At 49.9% G+C, this 19140-nt stretch overlaps 1 protein-coding gene and 1 non-coding gene across 7 annotated transcripts in view; both read left to right on the top strand.

The window, feature by feature from the left end:
- The window catches only part of ATG16L1 (autophagy related 16 like 1), a 76994-nt gene that overhangs the window by 19408 nt on the left and 38446 nt on the right, over nucleotides 1-19140 (top strand). For 3 of the 6 annotated variants that reach the window (XM_049614658.1, XM_049614659.1, XM_049614657.1), the window contains exon 1: nucleotides 14099-14185. Coding sequence is in view for 2 of the 6 variants with exons in the window: in XM_049614655.1 (XP_049470612.1) it covers nucleotides 1678-1783; nucleotides 4923-4993; nucleotides 5732-5803; nucleotides 10896-11016; nucleotides 11288-11393; nucleotides 13401-13550; nucleotides 13691-13738; nucleotides 14084-14185; nucleotides 14963-15056 (870 nt within the window). In the remaining 4 variants the exon portion in view is untranslated. Of the gene's footprint in view, nucleotides 1-1677; nucleotides 1784-4922; nucleotides 4994-5731; nucleotides 5804-10895; nucleotides 11017-11287; nucleotides 11394-13400; nucleotides 13551-13690; nucleotides 13739-14083; nucleotides 14186-14962; nucleotides 16505-19140 lie in introns of those variants that run through there. The other 3 variants (XM_049614655.1, XM_049614656.1, XR_007454239.1) reach the window with 2 other exon arrangements.
- LOC125912013 (small Cajal body-specific RNA 6) lies at nucleotides 10143-10366 on the top strand. The gene has a single exon (XR_007454581.1). It is a non-coding gene; the product is annotated as a small Cajal body-specific RNA 6 (non-coding RNA).

Below are 19140 nucleotides of genomic sequence, written 5' to 3'. Positions count from 1 at the left end.
GATAATATTTCAAGCATCTTTTTCAGTCCCAAGCAAATGTGACAGATTCTGTCTTCCCAAAATGATGTTTTCGGCAAGTGATTAATGACTTGGCTTATTGGTTGGTTGGTTGGTTGATTGGTTTGAAGTTTATTCATTTATTTTGAGAGACAGAGGGGGAGGGGCAGAGAGCGAGAATCCCAAGGAGGCTTGGTGCTCAGTACAGAGCCCGACGCTGGGCTTGATCTCACGACCCACACGATCGTGATCTGAGTGAGTCCATATCAAGAGTCAGATTTTTTTTTTTTTTTTTTTTTTTTTTTGGGACAGAGAGAGACAGAGCATGAACGGGGGAGGGGCAGAGAGAGAGGGAGACACAGAATCGGAAACAGGCTCCAGGCTCCGAGCCATCAGCCCAGAGCCTGACGCGGGGCTCGAACTCACGGACCGCGAGATCGTGACCTGGCTGAAGTCGGACGCTTAACCGACTGCGCCACCCAGGCGCCCCAAGAGTCAGATTTTTAATTGACTGAGCCACCCAGGCACCTCAGTGATCTACTACTTGTGATCCGTGTTTTCCAGTCTTTTTTTTCCCCCTTTTAATTATAGAGATTTTCAAATCCAGAAAAAGAACTTCCGGTACCATCATCTGTCAGGCAGCTCTAGTTAGCCATGTTTGCCAGTCTTACTCTCTCGCCCACACACTTTACCGGAGCACTTCAAAGCAGATTGCAGACATCGTAGTTCATCCACAAAGGTTGCAGCATCTGTAGTCCTTTAAGAGAGGTTTTAGTGAATCTTCTCATATTCTTTTCTCCCATCTTAGGAGAGGATGCTTTCTACTCCGCTTCCCTTCCCATCCTGAACACAGAAAACATGCCACCTTTTCAGATTATTTGTTCTAGTTTGAATGCCAGTCTCAAAAATTTCCCTGTGAAGAATTTAAATTCTCCCAAAGTAACACCTATTTTATTGAAGGCCTTCTCGAGGTCAGGCACGGTCCTAGGTCACAAAACCTGCGGAAGTCTTTTCCTGTATGTGGGCAAACCGAGGCTTCGGGAAGCTAAGAAACTTGGCCGAAGTCACCCTGCTAGTACACATTAGAGAGCCATGTTTCCAGAACTGAATAGAATCCCCCTGTTACACTGATGTGTGTTGTAGCAGCAGGAATGGCATCCACTCGTATCAGGACTCCATGTTCAGATTACTCCTACTAGGAAAACCATAAAGGCTTTTTTTTTTTTTAAATCATGAGAAGTCATGCTGTACTTCCACTAGATAAAGAGTTTAGTATGTGGCGTTAATATAATCTGGACCAAAAAAGAGGCAGTTAAATCAGAGGCTTACTTTTAGGCTATGAAGGTCATAGAATATAGATTGAAATTGCATTTTTCTTAAGAAGAAATAAAATTAAGGCAAAGACAAACTTTAGGCGGTGAATCTACACAGATTTTGATTCCTTTTTAAGAAGGTTGCTCTCTATTTAAAAAATGGAACTGTAACTTACAAGAATAAAATGGTAGCAGAGTCTCGGGGAACCCTAGGCTAGGAATCCAAGTTAGTTTATGAGTGATCTCTTTTATTTATGGATAAATGTCTAACACCTTTGGTTAGGCATCCAGAATGTTCGTTTGTATTGGGCTCGCTCTTCTCGAGAATGACAGTGATTGGGGTTGAAGCAGGGTGCTTGTCTTGCAGGACGCTCATGATGGGGAAGTCAACGCTGTGCAGTTCAGTCCGGGCTCCCGGTTGCTGGCCACAGGAGGCATGGATCGGAGAGTTAAGCTTTGGGAAGTGTTTGGAGGTGAGACCTGAAGAGTGAGAGAGGGAGGCTGTGTTGGGGACATCTGGTTGACCTTGCTTTCAGGCAATCTTTGAATTTTTTATCTTCTTAAAATATACAGTATTTTCTGTAAGGGATCATCTGACCAAAGCAGCATTACCATCTCAGACATTACAGCCAAGTGGCCATTGGCTCTGAGTTTTTAAGTAGTGACTACAAAATGCTGTTAAGTTACAGATACGTTCGTGTTTGCATTTTCTCAGATACGTACTAGAATATTTTCCAAGATAGCACAGGTTTTAGAAGGAAAATAAAAAGTCTTAAAGTTTTAGACTTTATAATTAAACTACGCATTGAGCTAAAGTGTGTGCATTTAATAACACAAGTGGCCTTGGCCTGGGGAAAATGACTGAGGTCATATCTAAGCTTGGGAAGAAAAAGAGGGGTGTATCTCCCAGGAAGAAATGTATTTAACGAGCAGCTTATCATCAAGAGCCCAAAGATCAACACCCAGTCTCTTTGATTAGACCTTGTTTCCGAAGTGACCTCTGAGTACTCAGAAATGCAGTGGCGTTAGAACAGGAAATGGGGCTTAATGAAACCATCTCTTAGACTTCTGAAGCTGGGGATAGCTCAATTTCAGCATTTTGAGATTTAGTTAGCTACTCCTGGGTTTTTTTAAAATAAAGCAAGGTCAAGGGATAAGGCTGAAGGTGTTAGTAAGAACCAGTTTGTCAAGTTTCTGCAGTTGTAGCACACGCACGCTCGCTGTCCAGCAGTGAGTAGCTCCAGGATGCCCTGGTCTCTATCATTTCCCCCGATCCTCACAACAGCCCTGTGCAGTTTGAAAGGTACGTGTCGCCCCTACTTGACAAGACGAAAACAGGAAGACTCAGAGACCCTACTTGATTTGCGTTGTTGGTTTACATGGCTGATAACTGATCGGTGAGGCAAGGGAGGGGCACAACTGGGACCTGACCTGGGTCCTGTGACTGCGGAGCCCTCGCTCTTCCCACTGCGGCCTCCCTTTAGCTGTAGAACTGCTAAGCCTGTGTTGCTGCTTTTAGTGTGTTTAGAGCAAGAGCAAACTACTGATCCCTTTGGTTATAACAGATTATCAATAAAGCACCAAACTTGTGTGCTCTGCCCCCCCACAAGAAAGTGACTCTGATTAAATTCCTGGCAGTTACAGCTATTTGAAGGCCATCAAGATTTGTGCCGTTTTACCCAGAAACACCTTATGAATGATAATTGCGGGAACTGTTGGGAAGACAACAGTAAAGCCATAGAGTAATAATGGAAATTTTATGAGATTTGGTTTTTTAAAATCTTAGGTAGATAGCTGTTTTTTGTTCTTAATTTTTTTATGTGTATTTATTTTTGAGAGCAAGAGACAGAGTGCGAGTGGGGGAGGGGCAGAGAGCGAGGGAGACAGAGAATCCGAAGCAGGCGCCAGGCTCTGAGCTGTCAGCACAGGGCCTGATGCGGGGCTCAAACCCACGAACTGTGAGATCGTGACCTGAGCCAAAGTCGGATGTCCAACTGAGCCACCCAGGCACCTCAGGAGTCTGTTTTGATTGTGCCTTGTGATTAAATAAAAATCACCCTAGAAATATTTTTTACTTCTGAGTCAATAAAAGCACCTATAAGAAAATGAGAACCAACCTTTAGTAACAGTGTTACATTTTTGCTGCCGAAGAGGAAGTAAATGCTAATGGAAATTATGAAATAGTTTGAGGGGGTCCTGTTTTTTACCCTTTTAGAATATCAGAATAACTGCAGTTTCTGCCCAGTAGGAACATTTGTCCTTGCTCATTCTATAAAAAGCACAAGCTCCATTGGGAATTATTTATATAAATACTGTTGACATAGCGTCCCTTGGTGTCTTCTAGATAAAAGAGCTTTGGTAAGGTCTTTTTGGTCATTTGAGATCATGTAGAATAGCATTTATTGATCCTTTCTTACATTTTGGCCTGTGTCAACTGCCAGAGAAGTAGACCCATATCTTGGGCATAAGCCAAAGAGATATTTCTTAGAATTTACAGTAATATTTTTATAAAGATCTAATCTAAATAAAGACCTTAATTAGTGGATGTTGGCCTCTTTTTGACTTTTGAAAATCTAATGAAAGCTAGGATCAATAAAAGGCATTAAATGTGCTATACAGGTATTTTGCAGACAAATTCAGAAGGAGGGATTCGCAAAGCCCTCAGTAATCCTGACCCTAAATATTTGACAGCTCCAGACGAGTATTTATATCATAGTTTTTACCAGTTAGAGAAAAGGCTGTTCTTTGTAATGTTCCCTATTTTGTGCTCCCCTTTTATGAATTTGATTTGAATGGTTCCCTAATTGTTTCTCTGGACTTGTCATCGTTAAGCTGCTCTTTAAAAAAGGAACTTAGTCACATCATCTTGAGACTCGTACTCTTACGAGTTTGTGCCTGCATCATTAAAGTTTCTGCGTGGGTGGCCAGAGCTGTGTGAAAGCAGGACCCGGGCACGTGGCTGGGCCTGTTGGTGAAGGCGGCTGGGGAGAGGGGAGCATTGACAGGCAGTGGGATTGCCAGAATCTTAGGTTCCCGGAGACAGAGTAAGCATAAGGACAAATTCCAGAAACTCCAGACTAGCTTTACTGGCATTCTGAGGACTAGCCAGTTACACAGAACTAAAAAAAGAAATTCTTTTCAGATCCGAATGAGAATTATCACATGGATCCTGAAAATTTAGTGGTCAGCTTCTACAGAAGTGATAGCTCAATTGACGCGAATACTGATCAGACCCAAAGACGTATTTATCTGAATTAGAAACATCTTACTCAGAAGTACCAGAACTAAAACTCAGTCTCTAGGTACATTGACATGTCTTTAAAATTCCCGCATCTACCCCTTTGTAAAGGGAATTAATGACTCTGAATTTCTTGAAAAGACCAACCGAATGCATGCGAACTGCTAAGCTCTGCGTCCATGTACACGTGCATCGTCCTTCCAGCTGACTAGCTGTGTTTTTGTCCTGCTATTCTTAGACTCTGCGTCAGTGCAGGAAAGCTGCTGTTATGAGCCTGTAATTGGTTTCCATTGTGTTTCAGGTGCCCCATTGTAACTTCAGTATTGGCTTTACTCTTTCTTTCATTTCTTTCCTCAATCTTTCTTTTTTTCCAGATAAATGTGAGTTCAAGGGCTCCCTGTCTGGCAGTAATGCAGGAATTACAAGCATTGAATTTGACAGTGCTGTAAGTATCTAGTATCCGGGGAAATGGGTGAGTTTAGAAGGTCTTAGAAAAAATGTAAGACATCTGGTTCTTGGAGTTTAACTCAAATGGTTTGTCTGCTGTTCTCTATCTTAAGTGATATCAGTGATAGGTCAGGATGCAGGTAGATTATCAGTTCTTTGCTGGCTGTGACTATGATGAAGATGCGGGGGTGGGGGGTGGGGGGGAGGTGTCAGGTCTGCTGTGCCCCAGCCCGTCATTGTCTCTGCAGACTTGATAAAGGCCGTGGCTGAAGTCCCAGCGGTGGAGGGGAGAGGGGGTCTGGCCAGATGTATCAGAGATGCGTGGGTCTCCGAGGAGAGTAGTTAGGAGATTGAGGGAGGGGAGAGCCAGGGCCTCTGGGCTCTGCAGCTTGGACAGTGTGTAGAGAGCATTGGTATTTGGGGTTACTGAAGGGGGGGTGGGGGCACTAGTGAACTCAAGAGGACAAGTTCCAGGCTGAGCTGGAGGGTCTGCAGCATTCTGATGGGATGGGATTGAGCAGACTCAGGAGAAAAGTGGATTTACCAAAATTGGTGGGTTGACAGAATACTGGGGATAATGGTTGGTATTCCACATCAGGTGTGCAGCTTTTAGGCATCTGAACCTTTCCTGGACCTGATTCTTGGGGAATTTGTATTGTGTGGACTGAGATCTTCTAATTCGTCTAAAATTTGTCTCCCCCCCCCCCCCCCCCCCCACTCTCCCTCATTCCCATAGGGATCTTACCTCTTAGCAGCTTCAAATGATTTTGCAAGTCGAATCTGGACTGTGGATGATTATCGGTTACGGGTAAGACTCAATTAAGAAAGCTAATATAATCTCCAAACTTCCATGAGGTTTTCCAGGGACAAAATGTAGGAAATGGCAGGTTGATTAATGAGGAGAATCGTGTTTTCCTGAAAATCATACTTGATTCCCTCTGCCCTTTTCCCTTTCTCCCTTGGGAAAATTTACATTTCCACATTATGTTCTTTCTTAGTCCAAGATTCAGTTTCAGAATATTTGCAGCAGGAAACCCTCACATTTCACATGAAAGTCTCCGTGTTCCTGTTCAGAACAGGTGCCTTGGGTACGTGTCACTTTTAGCTGACCTTCAGCTATCCTGACACCATTGTATAAATTGTGTTTGTTATGGGCTCTAAAACTTAATAATCACTTCACAGAGTATAGCTGAAAGTAGGACGTAGGAATGCATATGGATGCATTTAGGACAGTGATCATAACCAGGCTGGGAGATAGGTGTGAGAGAGAGGGAGAAGGACAGGGTTGGACGTGGAGGGGTTTGCCCTGGAACCCAGAGTTGCCAAGAAGTTGCTTGGCCTCCACAACAAAGACCAAAACTTGATGGTTCTATCACTTTTGTTCTTTTTTTTTTTTTTTTTTTTTTTTTTTTTTTTTTTTTTTTTTTTTTTAAGTTTATTTATATTTGAGAGAGAGTGAGAGAGGACAAGCAGGGGAGGGACAGAGAGAGAGGGAGACAGAGCCCGATGCAGGGCCTGATCCCACGAACCGTGAGATCATGAGCCGAAACGAAGAGTCAGACGCTCAACTGACGGAGCCACCCCGGCGCCCCTGTCTCGCTTTTGTTCTAATGAAAACAAGTAGCTTAATTTGGAGACGTGCTGTCTTTCTTCTTAAGCTTGAAGCAGTTTTCACATGAGCTCATGAAAGGCTGTTGACAGGTAAGGTGGAGGATGCACTTTTTATGAAGAAAAAGGCTTGATTCAAGCTTTCGTATGTCAGCCCCCACGAAAAGTAGGACATGATGTTAAAACCTCAAGATAAATCGCAGAGAGGTGGGGAGCTGCTGCAGAATGGTCCATTGGGTAGGTGCCGGTCGTCTGATTTGAAGACGCAGCCACGCGGCGGGAAGAATCTTCAGAAATGCACGGTTACCGTATCACGCAGGCTGTCCGTTTTCTTGAAGGAGCTGTATGGAAAATCCCCAGTACTAGATGGTAGTCGGGACCTCCCGGGAGAGAATTCGTCATTCTCAGTTGGAAGAAGACCCAAGGCTGCACGTGTGAAGTGTGGGATGTGCAGGTGACAGAGATGACGTTCCCTTGTGAAAGCTGGAGAGCTTTCAGGCATGTTCTCGACTGAATGGAAGAACAGGGAGGTGGGCAGCTGGGCGCCTGTGGACGGGGCTGGACTCTGCTCAAGCAGTGCTCACTGCCGTTCAGGCGTTTGAACAAGCTTTTAGTTCAGGCCCTATAGTTCTGCCCCCTCAACGCGGCCTAGCCTGTTCTCGTGGCAGCATTGTAATCCACACACCGTGTGCTCTACTCTGTTCCCTGTCGATCACTTACTGGACATTTGGGACAGGGTTGAATACCTCTGGAGTCCTTAATTTGCCTAAAGGAAAAGGGATCTCTTCTGGAGTGGCTCTTACGTGTTAGGCCCAGCACTGAGATATGTTATATACATTACTGCTTTTTAACTGCCAGGGGCACAAGGTGAGGTGAGTAGGTATGTGAGGAAACTGAGGCTCAGGTAGGCCCACAAAATTGCCTAAGGTCACACAGTTAACAGATGAGAAGATGCGAGTTGGAACTGAAGCCTGTACTCTTCTCTGTGTTTGATTGACCTGGATTATTCTAGTACCTCCGGAGACTGAGGTATAGCAAAACTGTCTAAGAGTGAAGAGGGACATAGAGTCTTCCTTACATTGTAGGCCCTTGAGGAGAAAAGCAAACGGTTGAGTTGTCAGCCAGGTGCGTGGGATGATATTTTTCATTGGTGGAAGAGTTCTGCTCAGGTGGGCGCAAATAAGAAAGGGACTTGGAGGCAGGAGCTAGACCTGGAAGACAGAGGTCACAATGTTGGCACACTCTTTTCAAGTGAGCTAGCTTACGGAGGTGGGCTGGGTCTCACTGGAGAGATGCTCACGGTGCTGGGGCACCAAGCCTAAGCTGGGGTTGCTGACAGGTTGGGGAGCTGGTGCCAGGATGGTCGCCTCCTTTGCCGAGCTAGCTGGCTTTGAGGGCCTCCGGTCAGCTCTCGGTAAATGTGTCGTGAAGATCGGGAGGCCTTTTTAAAGATTGTCTGTGCCCAGCAAAACCACATGAAACTCTTAACCACGCTCCAGGAAATAACGGGCCCCCTGTTGTAGGAGGTTTGGGCTTCTACATAGATAGACCCTAGTTAACAGAAGATATCGGAAGACGTGAATGGAGGGGGCCCCACGTTCTGAAATTCAGGATCCAGGCCTTGGTCGGTCGGTATCTCCTTAGCTTTTATGATAAGGGAATGGTCTTTAGGAGAGACCAGAATGCAGGGAGCAATTGGTTGAGTGTTTGCTGTAAAATCCTTGTAGCAAGGGTATCCTAGAAACAGCCTGGTATTGAAAGGAGTCCATGACAGAGGACTCCCTTGAATCAAGCAGATGTTTTAGACCCCCTTAAAAATCCGGAAGGCCAGTGCAAAACTCAAATGTGACTTGAGCAAATGGATTTGAAGAACCCGCCTGTTCACTTCCCTAATGTTGACGTGGGAAAGTAACCACAGTGACAGGACTGGCTTTGTTTCAGGACCTCCCTTCTCAAGGTGTGCATTTTTCTGGGGTCCGGTGCCGGCTTGATTGCGAGTCCGCCCTGAGGCACAGAGGCGCCTGGCAGAGCCCTTGCTCTGAGGGAGGCTCAGGCTGCTGTGACATCTGAACCCACTGCCCCATCTCTTAGGAGTCCCTGTTGAGAAGAGGATGATAAAAGCTAAAAGTGTTAAAATTAATGAAAAACATCAAAAACACTGAAAGGATAAAAATTTTACGTAAAACTGATCCATTTAAGAGAAGGACGTTTTAAATTATGCAAAAGAGCAAATGCTGTAGGAAGCTACATTCCATACCCCGGAGAGCATGGAGATGTGGCCTGTCAGCTGGATTTCCTCCAGGAACGAGGCTTGCAGCGGGCCAGACTTGGCCAACCTACGTATGAAGAGCCAGGAAGTAACAGTATCCCTTTTCTTTCTTCGAGGAGTCCGTGAGTTTTATTCCGGGAAATTAGGGGAAAGCTGTGTGCTCGTAGCCATTCGTTGCAGCATCGTTTGCGATGACCTCGCGACTTGTAAAGTGATTCTAACCGTCCCGTGTAACCGTGAGCACTCTTCGGGGGGTGCAGAAGGGATGAGCGCCAGGGCCCCCGGCCGTGGGGCCTTGTGCTTAGGTCACCTTGTTTGGTCCTTACCCGGACAGCGTGAGGAAGAGGGTGGTCTCCCGGCTGTTCCGGCCCCCGGGTGCTCAAAGCCAAAGCGTTGTGACCCCAAAGCCCGTGCACCTTCAGCTGTCACGTGAGAAACTGCTTGCACTATGATGTGAAAAGAGCAGTGGGTAAACTTCTAGGAGTACTTCGACATGAAATAGAAGAGAGTATTACGAACGTGGAGTTCACAAAAATGGGCGCGCTCACACAGCCCATTCGTGAGCAGGGTCTCCAGTGTTGGCGAGCTGTGATTTTACTTCTGTAGTAAGAAGGAAATCAGCGAATGTGCCCTAAACTTTGGGTACTTTGTTGAAATAGTTCTTTGCTAAGAACTTAATTTCCGTGGTGTGAGGAGGACCTTCCCGAGTGTTTTGTCTCCCCACGATTCGTACAGACGGGATGGTGTGTGCCGAGTGGCGCCGTCGCTCCTGAACCGTAGTGAATGGAAGCCTCGTTGCTGGAGTTGTCTTGATCTTACGAGCAGGATCCGTGGGAGGTTTTTACACAGCCGCAGCCACAGCACAGCTGCCCCCTGGCTGGCAGCAGTCGTACGATGCCGTTCCAGCCAAAGAGTGGGAGAGCGGAGTCTTGGAATCCGTGCCAGCTTCTCCCTTCCTGAGGGAGGAGGACGCGCGGGCCTGCGTCTTCTGTTCCTGGGCTGAAGTGGCGCCGCTCCGCTGAGCAGGGAGGGAAGATTGGTTTGAAAAATTCCAGCACGAAACGCGTAACACAAAACTGAGATCTCCTCCTTGGGAGTTGGGGTTGAAACCCAGTAAGTTAGTTACCAGTTGTAGTAAGTATATTAAAGCTTTTCTTTTCTTCTTTTTTCTTTATTAGATGGTTAGGAAAAAAAAAAAAAAAAACCAATGAATACCCAGTGAGCCTTTGACAGTTTGTACACATAAGCATGTTGGCCCACACTGAAAAGAGGTCAGCGATGAGTTGTGAACAGTCAGACTCCCCGGCTCCCCTCCCCTAACCCTTGGCCTCCCGTGGGGCTCCGATAGTGCTGTGATGGGTAGGGGGGCTGCTGGCCCTAGGTGAGGCCTCAGTTCTGTGCTCCGTGGCCGGCACCGACAGCCAGCCACAAAGGGGTTTGATTGTCGGGAGTGCTGGTGTGTGTGGTTCCCAGCTGACTTTTCAAGCCGAGACCTCTGATTGAAAAAAACCCCCAGGGGTTTTAATTGTTTATTTAAAGAGTCCTGATGTTTCCTTTTGTAAATTATGCCTGCAGGGAACCTGTCTGTTCTGACTTTAAATAGGGTCTGGACTTTCAGAGGCACTGGGTAAAACCCAGGCTTTTAGAATTTTGTAATTTGATATAAGCCAGCTTTACAGAAAAGCTACGAGAGTACTGCGGACTCGTGGCATCTGTCCCAGGGCTTATGTCAAAAAGGTACTCCAGCTGCCTGTCCCATTGTTTTGAAGATGGAGGCGTGTGTGACGTTTGCGCTGCTTTTGTTTTGTCTTGGAATGTGCTGGGAGATTTCTCCTCTTCCTCTGGATACCTCACCCCTGGGCAGCGCCGAAAGACAGACTCTCTGGATGTTTTGCCGCACTCCATGACGTATCCTTTGGTCTGAGTCTTCCTGACCAGATCTCTGGGTGTTTTGAGGAGCTGGCTCTCCCGACGTGGTGCGTGTGTCCCCCAAGGCTCACCCCTGCTGTGTTCTCTCCCCTAGCACACGCTCACAGGACACAGCGGCAAAGTGCTGTCTGCCAAGTTCCTGCTGGACAATGCGCGCATTGTTTCCGGAAGTCATGACCGGACCCTCAAGCTCTGGGATCTCCGCAGCAAAGTCTGTGAGGAAATCAGTCTCTCTGAATATATGTACCATTAGACGTTAACCGCGAGGTGTTTGTTTCCACCCGAAAGCCTGCGTTTAGTGTGATACAGTTTGAATTGCAAGTCCGGTTGCGTACTCAGAGTGGCGTTGAGGTAGTGACAGCTTTTCACGTTTGAGATTTTGTTTAAATGAGGAGCTCCGGCTAGCTGGGGCGAGAGGGCAGCGCTGCTGTGCGCCCGGCCACCGAGGGGCCGCTGCCTGATCGCTAACGTATGGTTTTCCTACAGGCATAAAGACCGTGTTTGCGGGATCCAGCTGCAATGATATCGTCTGCACAGAGCAGTGTGTGATGAGTGGACACTTCGACAAGAAAATTCGTTTCTGGGACATCCGGTATAAAACCCGAGAGCTCGGTGGAGGCGGCTGAGGGGAGGGTCTGTCTGTGGTGGAACTCTGGTGATGTTTTGTGTCCGGGTTGTGCTTTTTAAAGTCCCTGCAAGTGGCGGAAATGAGCTCCGAGTGCGCCCTTACCGTAATAGTTCCGTAATTCTTTACCATGAGGCAGACCGTTGCGTTCAGCGGTCACTTGTGAGCGAGCCCTGTGCACTCACCGGGCCCTTCACCAAGTGCCGCGTAAGCGAAGACGGACAGTTAGGTGCTTTAAAGCTGACACGCGAGCCTGCAGTGTTCTGAAGTAGGGCTGGGCACCTCCGTCCAAGGATGTGAGGAAACACCGGTCGGGACGCGTCTGGAGCAGTGAGCAGGCGTCACGTGGCAGAAAAGCTCACGGACAGACTCTCCAGAGAGGACAGCGGGACGGCCTCGTGCGGCTGAGACGGCAGTTCGGGCTGTGGGCAGACAGGACCAGCAGGTGGTGGGTCGGGAGCAGATCGGTGTTTGTAAATGACTTGACCCTCTGAGCCATCGGGTGTTTGAGGGAGGACTGCTCCTCATGCGCACGAGTGAGCAGACGGTGCTAGCGCTGTCTGGACGGTGTCCCGGGAACGGGGACCTCCTCCAGCAGCGTGGGAGGCAGGCAGGGGAGTGGATTTGAGGGAGAATCTGCATTTGGGGGGTGAGGAAGGGGAGAGTTGAAGCCACGCGGGGAACAATCGACAGATGCTGTGTTCAGATAAGGACGTGACGTTTGTGCTTTCCAAGGGACATTTGGGTAAACCGGAGCAGAATTTTTGGGAGACCTTGGATGGGAGGGGAACGAGTCCTCGCGGGAGGACTCCAAAGACGTGAGGACAGAGTTACTCAGTGGTGGCCCGTGAAACAGGAGACCGCGTTTTAGGGAGCCACCGAGGCAGCGTGGTCACAGATGGGGAGGGAGCCGGAGGGTCCTGTCGTTGGGCCACGGGTGGGGGAGCAGAGGAGTCTGAGGGCGAGGGGAGTCCGGTGGGACGAGGCCGGGAGGTTAGGAGGGAGGTCGCTACTGGTCCCAGTGAATGCAGGACAGTTGTGGAGGGTGGAGACGAGGAGCCTGTGCTTCTAGATGATGCTTAGGAAGGCCTGGCGTGAAGCTGGCACCTCCTGGGCAGCCCTTCCAAGTTGTATTCATACCCCCTGGTTAGCCTCTTTGAACCTGAAACATGGCGTGTTAGTGTCGAACTGGGTATCGGGAATCTCCTGGTCCACCCGCTGATTGGACAGGTGAAGACAGACCCTGAGGTGCAGGGAAGGGCACCGGCTTGCCTCCAGCCACATGTTTAGCGACGATGAGATCAACACTGTTACTTAGCGTGGGTTTGGGGTAGGACATCATTTCATTGAAAGCTTACGCCAAAGTGACTACGGAAGGGTCCACACCTCCTTTGGCTGTATCACCCGACAGGGCCTTGCAGGATTGCCGTTCACAGCCCTGGCCGGGGACTCCGCCCTGGAGTCCAGCTCCACACCTGGAATCACGCAGCCGGACTCGGGGGTCCCGGAGCCGAACTTTGTAAGGCAGGGAGCCCGTGAGAGGCCACACATGCGTCCACGCACAGTACAGCATCCCAGACCCACCAGAGCAAGTTTCTGAGCCCTTGGGTTCGGCAAAGTGTTATCACTGAAAGAGCCTTAAATACACGATAGCCCTGCTCGGTTTGTGCCGATCCGGAGCTCTGATTGGCACTCACGTCGTCCCCCAAATGAGCAAGGAAACGAGTTCTTCCCAGATTCAGAGTTCTGGTACTTAAAATATTACTGTAGAATTTACTGACAGAAAAAATAACAAAAGCAGCCACTGAGGCGATTTCTATAAGGTTGGAACACATTCGCTGTCCTTGAAGAGTACCGCGGTCCAGTCGAATTATCTTCTCCCCACTTCTCCGTGGAGCACGGCATCCTGGTGAAAATGGGCAAGTTCTGACACTTCTGTGTCCCGTTTTCTCAGACTTCCCTTCCCTTTTGTAGATCGGAGAGCATCGTCCGGGAGATGGAGCTGCTGGGCAAGGTCACTGCCCTGGACTTAAACCCGGAGAGAACCGAACTCCTCAGCTGCTCTCGCGATGATCTTCTAAAAATCATCGATCTGCGAGTAAACGCCGTCAGACAGACGTTTAGGTAACTGGACCCGTTGGTTTGGGTTGCATTTGAATCTTGCCAGTTTCCTGGGGGGTCACGTGAACACCAGAGGCCCTGGCCCTGCTCGTAAGTCCCGAGTGCGGTGAGCTCTTGGGGTAACAGTGCTTTGTTGGTTGCAGCGCCCCTGGGTTCAAGTGCGGCTCTGATTGGACCAGAGTTGTGTTCAGGTGAGTGGTGGCGCTGCTCCCGCCTCGCCCCTCGCCCCACCCCCCACCCAGTGCATCCCCAGGGGGCCTTTGCACACCCTCTCACCCTGAGGGAGTGTCCAAGAGTGACCTGTAAGCTCATCACTAGGGGTCATTATCACCGTCTCCTTCCTTTCTGGTGTCCTGAGAACTGTTTGAAGGCTTCCGGGGAGGGTGGGCGCCTCCCCGGGACAGCGCCGGGCAGGCTCTCTGGAGAAGGGCAGCCCCCTTGCCTAGCTCTGGCTCTGCCCGTGTGGCGCTTCTCCCGCAGGACGCTGAATCGGGGGTGGGCGGTTGACACCTTACCTGGTCTTCCGTGTTCTCTAGCCCCGACGGTGGTTACGTGGCAGCGGGCTCGGCTGAGGGCTCCCTCTACGTCTGGAGCGTGCTCTCGGGGAAAGTGGAGAAGGTCCTTTCAAAGCAGCATGGGTAAGGTGAACCCTGTTAACCCCCTGCGGTCGTGAGCAGGTCCTGTGACTTCATCCCAGGGGTCCTTTCCTCTTCGGGCACGGACCTGAGTCAGCCCTGTGAGGGCAGCGTGCGCTCGCTTGCTCTGCCGTGAGCTGGGTCGGTGGAGAGAAGCTGGGGCCGTTTGTGCAGTACAGAGGAGGTCGGCGTTGTGCTTATTGGTGTCACGGGCTGTTTCGGTTAGAGCCATTCGAGTGGTGGCTGCCGGAGAGAGGTTGGGGAGACAGTCTGCCTTCCTCATTAACTGGCCCCTCCTCTCCGCCTCTCCTCCCTTCTCAGCCCCTTTGCACAGGAAACTGACTGTTTGTAAACACTGATTTTCGCGTGCTATTTTTCAGTCTTCCCCCGGCCTCCTTTCTGTCTTAGCTTTGTTCTCCACCCAAGCTCGCTGCTAGTGAGACACCGGGCTTTCCTCCGTCACCACCTCTCTCCGCCCCCAAGAGCAGTGGCCACTGCCCGCCCCTCAGCCCCCTGAGGCTCTCGTATGAGGGTACGAGCTGCCCCCTTGGGGTAGTAGCCTTGATAAGGCCTGGCTCCTTTCATTCCTAAACCGCTTCCGAAAATACAACGCAGGGTTCCTTCGGGTTTTTTGGCACGTTAGTAAGGGCCTGCCTGTGAGTGGGAGCAATACTGCCAAGTAAACCAGGCCCTGGAAAAGGCCTTGCTCCCTGAACGTGAAGGGGACCTAGTGTTCAGTTCACCGAGATCTCACACATGTTCCGACCTCTCCCTTTGAAGCTCGTCCATCAATGCGGTGGCGTGGTCCCCCTCCGGCTCCCACGTGGTCAGTGTGGACAAAGGAAGCAAAGCTGTGCTGTGGTCAGAATATTGATGGCACCTCCTCGAGAGAGAGCAGAGCCGAAGCCGGAGACGCACGCAGGCTCCCGCAGCTCTGTCCTGGCGGGGGGTGCGTTGGGTGTAGCTTTGACCGCCAGTGGAGAGCCCGAGCCACGTGGCGCAGTGGCTTCCTTTGCACGGGATTTCCGAGGATTTGGGCTGAGGTCTCTACGGCCTGAAGGAATAACAGTGCGAGAACCTGACCCTGTAGTCACTTAGCAGAGGTGCGGGTTCTTGCCCTGATTCGGTGGGAAACACTACTGGCTCTGATCTTCCATACCTCAGTGGGGGGAGCGGGGACACCTACCGGTTTCCTCGCAGGCCGGCAGTGCCGGGAACACCCCACACGCCTGGGGTCGGTTCTCCCTCCAGGCTTTCTCCCGACCTTCTACGGTTGGTTCTGGCCGAATGCATGTCCTGTCACCCTGGGGTCATTTTCCTGGTGAACTCGCTTTAATCATTGGATTAACAGAAACCCAAACAGGATTACCCCTGTCCTCGGCTGCGGGGGCTGCCCTGATTTCTGAGGAGACAGGACTGTGGTCCCTCCCCGTTGGTCTGTGTCATTATTACGAGGCTCTTACTCTGATCTCATCTGATTACTGTTGGAATTTCCTTAGCTCTCCCAAACTGTTCTTAGAAAGCCTCTGTTCTTCAAAGCTTCGGGCGTCCTTTCTCCCCAACAGTGCTATATACTAATTTCTCAGTCAAGAGATAAATCCCAACTTGGTTAAAAAATACTTTTTGGAGGCGGGAGAGGAAGGGTGCAAACCTTCTTCCAGGAAAGTGTGCTGCAGGGGCAGAGTGTATTCCTGTGTCCGTCTGTAGACTCCCAGAAAGTGGGTGCACGCCACCTTCCAGGGGTGCCTCGCTTCTACCCGCGGGTGACGAGGGATTGGAGGCCTCGAATGTATTCGCCTGGAGCCGGTAGTTCCAGGTCACTGCCCTTTTGCCAAGCCTACGTGCAATAGCCCCTCGGTGCTTTAGTGCGAGAAGCCCATTCCAAGAAGCATGGGAATGTCATCTTTAGGTTTCAGGAGTTATGATCAAGGCCGGGGGCAACTGGCCTGTGGCTTTCTTTTTTGTTTGTTTGTTTGTTTTTTTACACATTTATCCTTAGCATTTTACCTGTGTATATCATTTTAGTTTTTGAGTGACTGAAACACCAATACGTTTATCACCTTTTCATTTGCACTTTATACTTTTCCTTCTGCACTTGTTCTCTGGACAGCTGTGGGTGACGAGAGCTGGAGCTGGGTGAGGAGGGGGGCCGCCGCCGTCCTCCCTCTTTCCCCGGCCCTCCTCCCCCCATTTCAGCTTGCTCCAAGAGCTCAAGGGGAGGTGGAATTCATAGGCCAGGGCGCAGCTGTTATTTATTTAATTATGTTGCCCAACAGAACTTGATTGTAAATAAAAAAAGAAATCTGTTCTATACTTTTCAAACTCTGTGTCTCTTGGTGGTTATTTTATTCTCTTCTGTCCTTAAGAGAAAAAGCTGTTTATCTCTTTTCCTGGTGTTCGTTCATTTGTAAATAACAGCTAGTATTCTTCTGGAATCTCTCCTTGTCATTCAGCATTTAAGCCCAAATTGCCACTGCCTGAAAACCAGCATTCCAGTTTCACGTCACACGTAAGTCTTAACCCGACAAAAGGACTCCTGCATCTGGGCATCTGTCCTTCCGAGAGCCCAGCGTGCCGACGAAACTCCCGCTGTCAGCTCAGTGCTGTGGCAGATGTGAGCCTCCAGTTCCTCACCGGAGACCTTGCCTGTAGGATTGGTGACGAGCTATACCTGTCTCCTGTTGGTCTCTGGCCTCTTCTTTGCTGAAGGGGCAGGAGTTACCTCACAGAGGAGTGATTTGTTCGTGGGCACTCTGGTCTCTAGCAAGCGGCCTAGTGCTAGGACGAGTCCTGATGTTCTGGAACCCTCCCCGAGAGACCGCTGTCCGGTTCGCTTACTGCTGCATTTACTGAGGGGCCTGCCAAAGTCCATTTAGCCCAGCAGCTGGGCTTGGGATTCCATCACGATCTGAAGTCTCAGAGGCAGCCGGCAGCCTCCAAAGAGCTGAGAGAGCCCTTTGTAGCTCTTTGTACTCACTTTCGAGGAGGTGAGTCATTCTCAGCAGAGGCCTCAAGTAAGCATTGCAGTAGCCTCCGCTTACCCTGTTTTCTTTGAACTTGCAGGGAAGCTTGGCTGCTCTCTACTTTGAACAGAGATGCTTCAGTTTGAGGTCCGTCCGCACTGCGAAGCTCTCTTCGGGTCCCTTGACTGCCAGGGCTGAGCTGTTCAGTGTGCGGGCACCCACTGCAGTGGAATAGGATTTGCACCCAGTTCACGGTCCTGATGCTCCCATCTGTCAGATCTGGGGCCCTGCCCCACTGCTGCGGCTTCTGCTGGCAGGGGTGTGGGGTGGGCGCAGTTTTCCCATTTCCCAGGTGAGTCCGGGTGGTCGGAGCTGGTACGCTTCTGTGGAAGCGGTGTCGGCTTTGACCCGGACATTAACATATCTCAGAAGTTGATCGTTTTGACATATTTTTTGGATGAACTTCTGTTCCGTAGGTCGTTTCCCCAAATAGTGTGATAAATCAAGCTCGGTGCCTTACTCGTAAAGCACGTACTGTGTACACGCTAGTCTTTGTCCTAGAAATCTTGCAAAGCCCCTCTTCGTCTTTCACCTTTCACGTCGTGGCTCACAGATTTTGTATGGATGCCGGCGTGAGTGGGCGAAGCTGCTCTCAGCTGGGAGGGGCCTGCCTGCCCCCAGGGGTGAGCTGCTTGGGAAGTTCCAGATTGCTGAGTGTACCAGGGTCTTCACATGCGTAGCACAACCGTGCTCTTAGAGAACTGGAAGTTTTGAAAGGTGCACTTGAAACTCCTCACCCTTGTGGGCGCCGGGAGAGAGAGCAGCCATGATGAAACGCCCCACACACGAAACCACAAGCGTTTCTGGATTTCTGCGAGATCTTGGGTGGTCATCAGGAGCCTGTGGCTCTCAGATTCTGTGATCTTCCAACCGCATCCCGTGTCACGAGTCGGGGCGTTTCACAGCTTGGCAAGAAGCTGTTCTAGGGTCCTGACCCCTAGCGGGCGCCATTGTCTGCAACCTGCCTGCTCCTCCAGGCCCGCGGTGCGGGGCTGAGCCCAGATGGCCCCAGGCCTTTACTCCACTACGTCTTGCCTCTTGTGCCCTACTGTAATTCCCACTTGCTAGAAATCCCAAATTTGCAAGCCAATAATAAACTTTGGAAATCTTGAGTTAAGTGAAATGTACCCATTTGTTAGAAAATGGAGGGAAATTGGTGCAATCCAGTAAGATTGGTCTCTGATCAAAAAAATTATTCTTAACCTGCTTCATCTCGGCAAAATTTGATTTTCGTACCTCAGGAAGCTCTGGGTTTCATAGCACAGCCCGACTGGTTTCTGTCTGTGCCTCCCAACCCCTCCCTGTCTTCCTTCCAGATACTTTTTCCATACTGTTTGTGCTCTAGCTGGGCTGTGCTCCTCGAACACTCCCCGTCTCTCTCAATTCTGCCCAGGGCTATGCGGCCCTCATCTGGCCCTGACTGACTGGCACAGGGCACAGTGAAGACACCCACATCGGGGTGGATCCAGAACCTGATGAGGCTAGAAGTCCCGGTGCCCCTCCCCTTGCCCGTGTCCACCCCCCCCCCCCCCCCCCCGCAGCTTTGCCGGAATATTTGACAGCAAACTTAAAGCATGTCATTTTCCCCATAAATCAGCATGCATCATCCCAAGCTAACCAGGACACTGTGCCGTAAGTTACACCTCGAAGAATTAACGGGAACTCCGTGTCCCTGACTATCCAATCTATATTCGAATTTTCCTGATTGTTTCAACAATGGGTTTCTTACGATTGGCTTGTTTGGATCAGGATCCAGTTAGCTTTCACTGCATAACAAACTACCTTAAAAAGTAATGGCCTGAAACAACCATTATTTCTTCCGATTCTGTGAGAGGGCTGGGCTGGCCCAGTTGAGGATGAATAGTAGAGGGTGGCCTCACGTCTGGCGGGCAGCTAGGAGAACACGGATGACGCACCAAGCATGCATGCGTCAGT

This window comes from Panthera uncia (genome assembly GCF_023721935.1).
Source record: "Panthera uncia isolate 11264 chromosome C1 unlocalized genomic scaffold, Puncia_PCG_1.0 HiC_scaffold_3, whole genome shotgun sequence".
NCBI lineage: Eukaryota > Metazoa > Chordata > Mammalia > Carnivora > Felidae > Panthera > Panthera uncia.
Note: the sequence above shows the minus strand (reverse complement) of the source record. Positions and strands in the feature narration are given on the sequence as shown.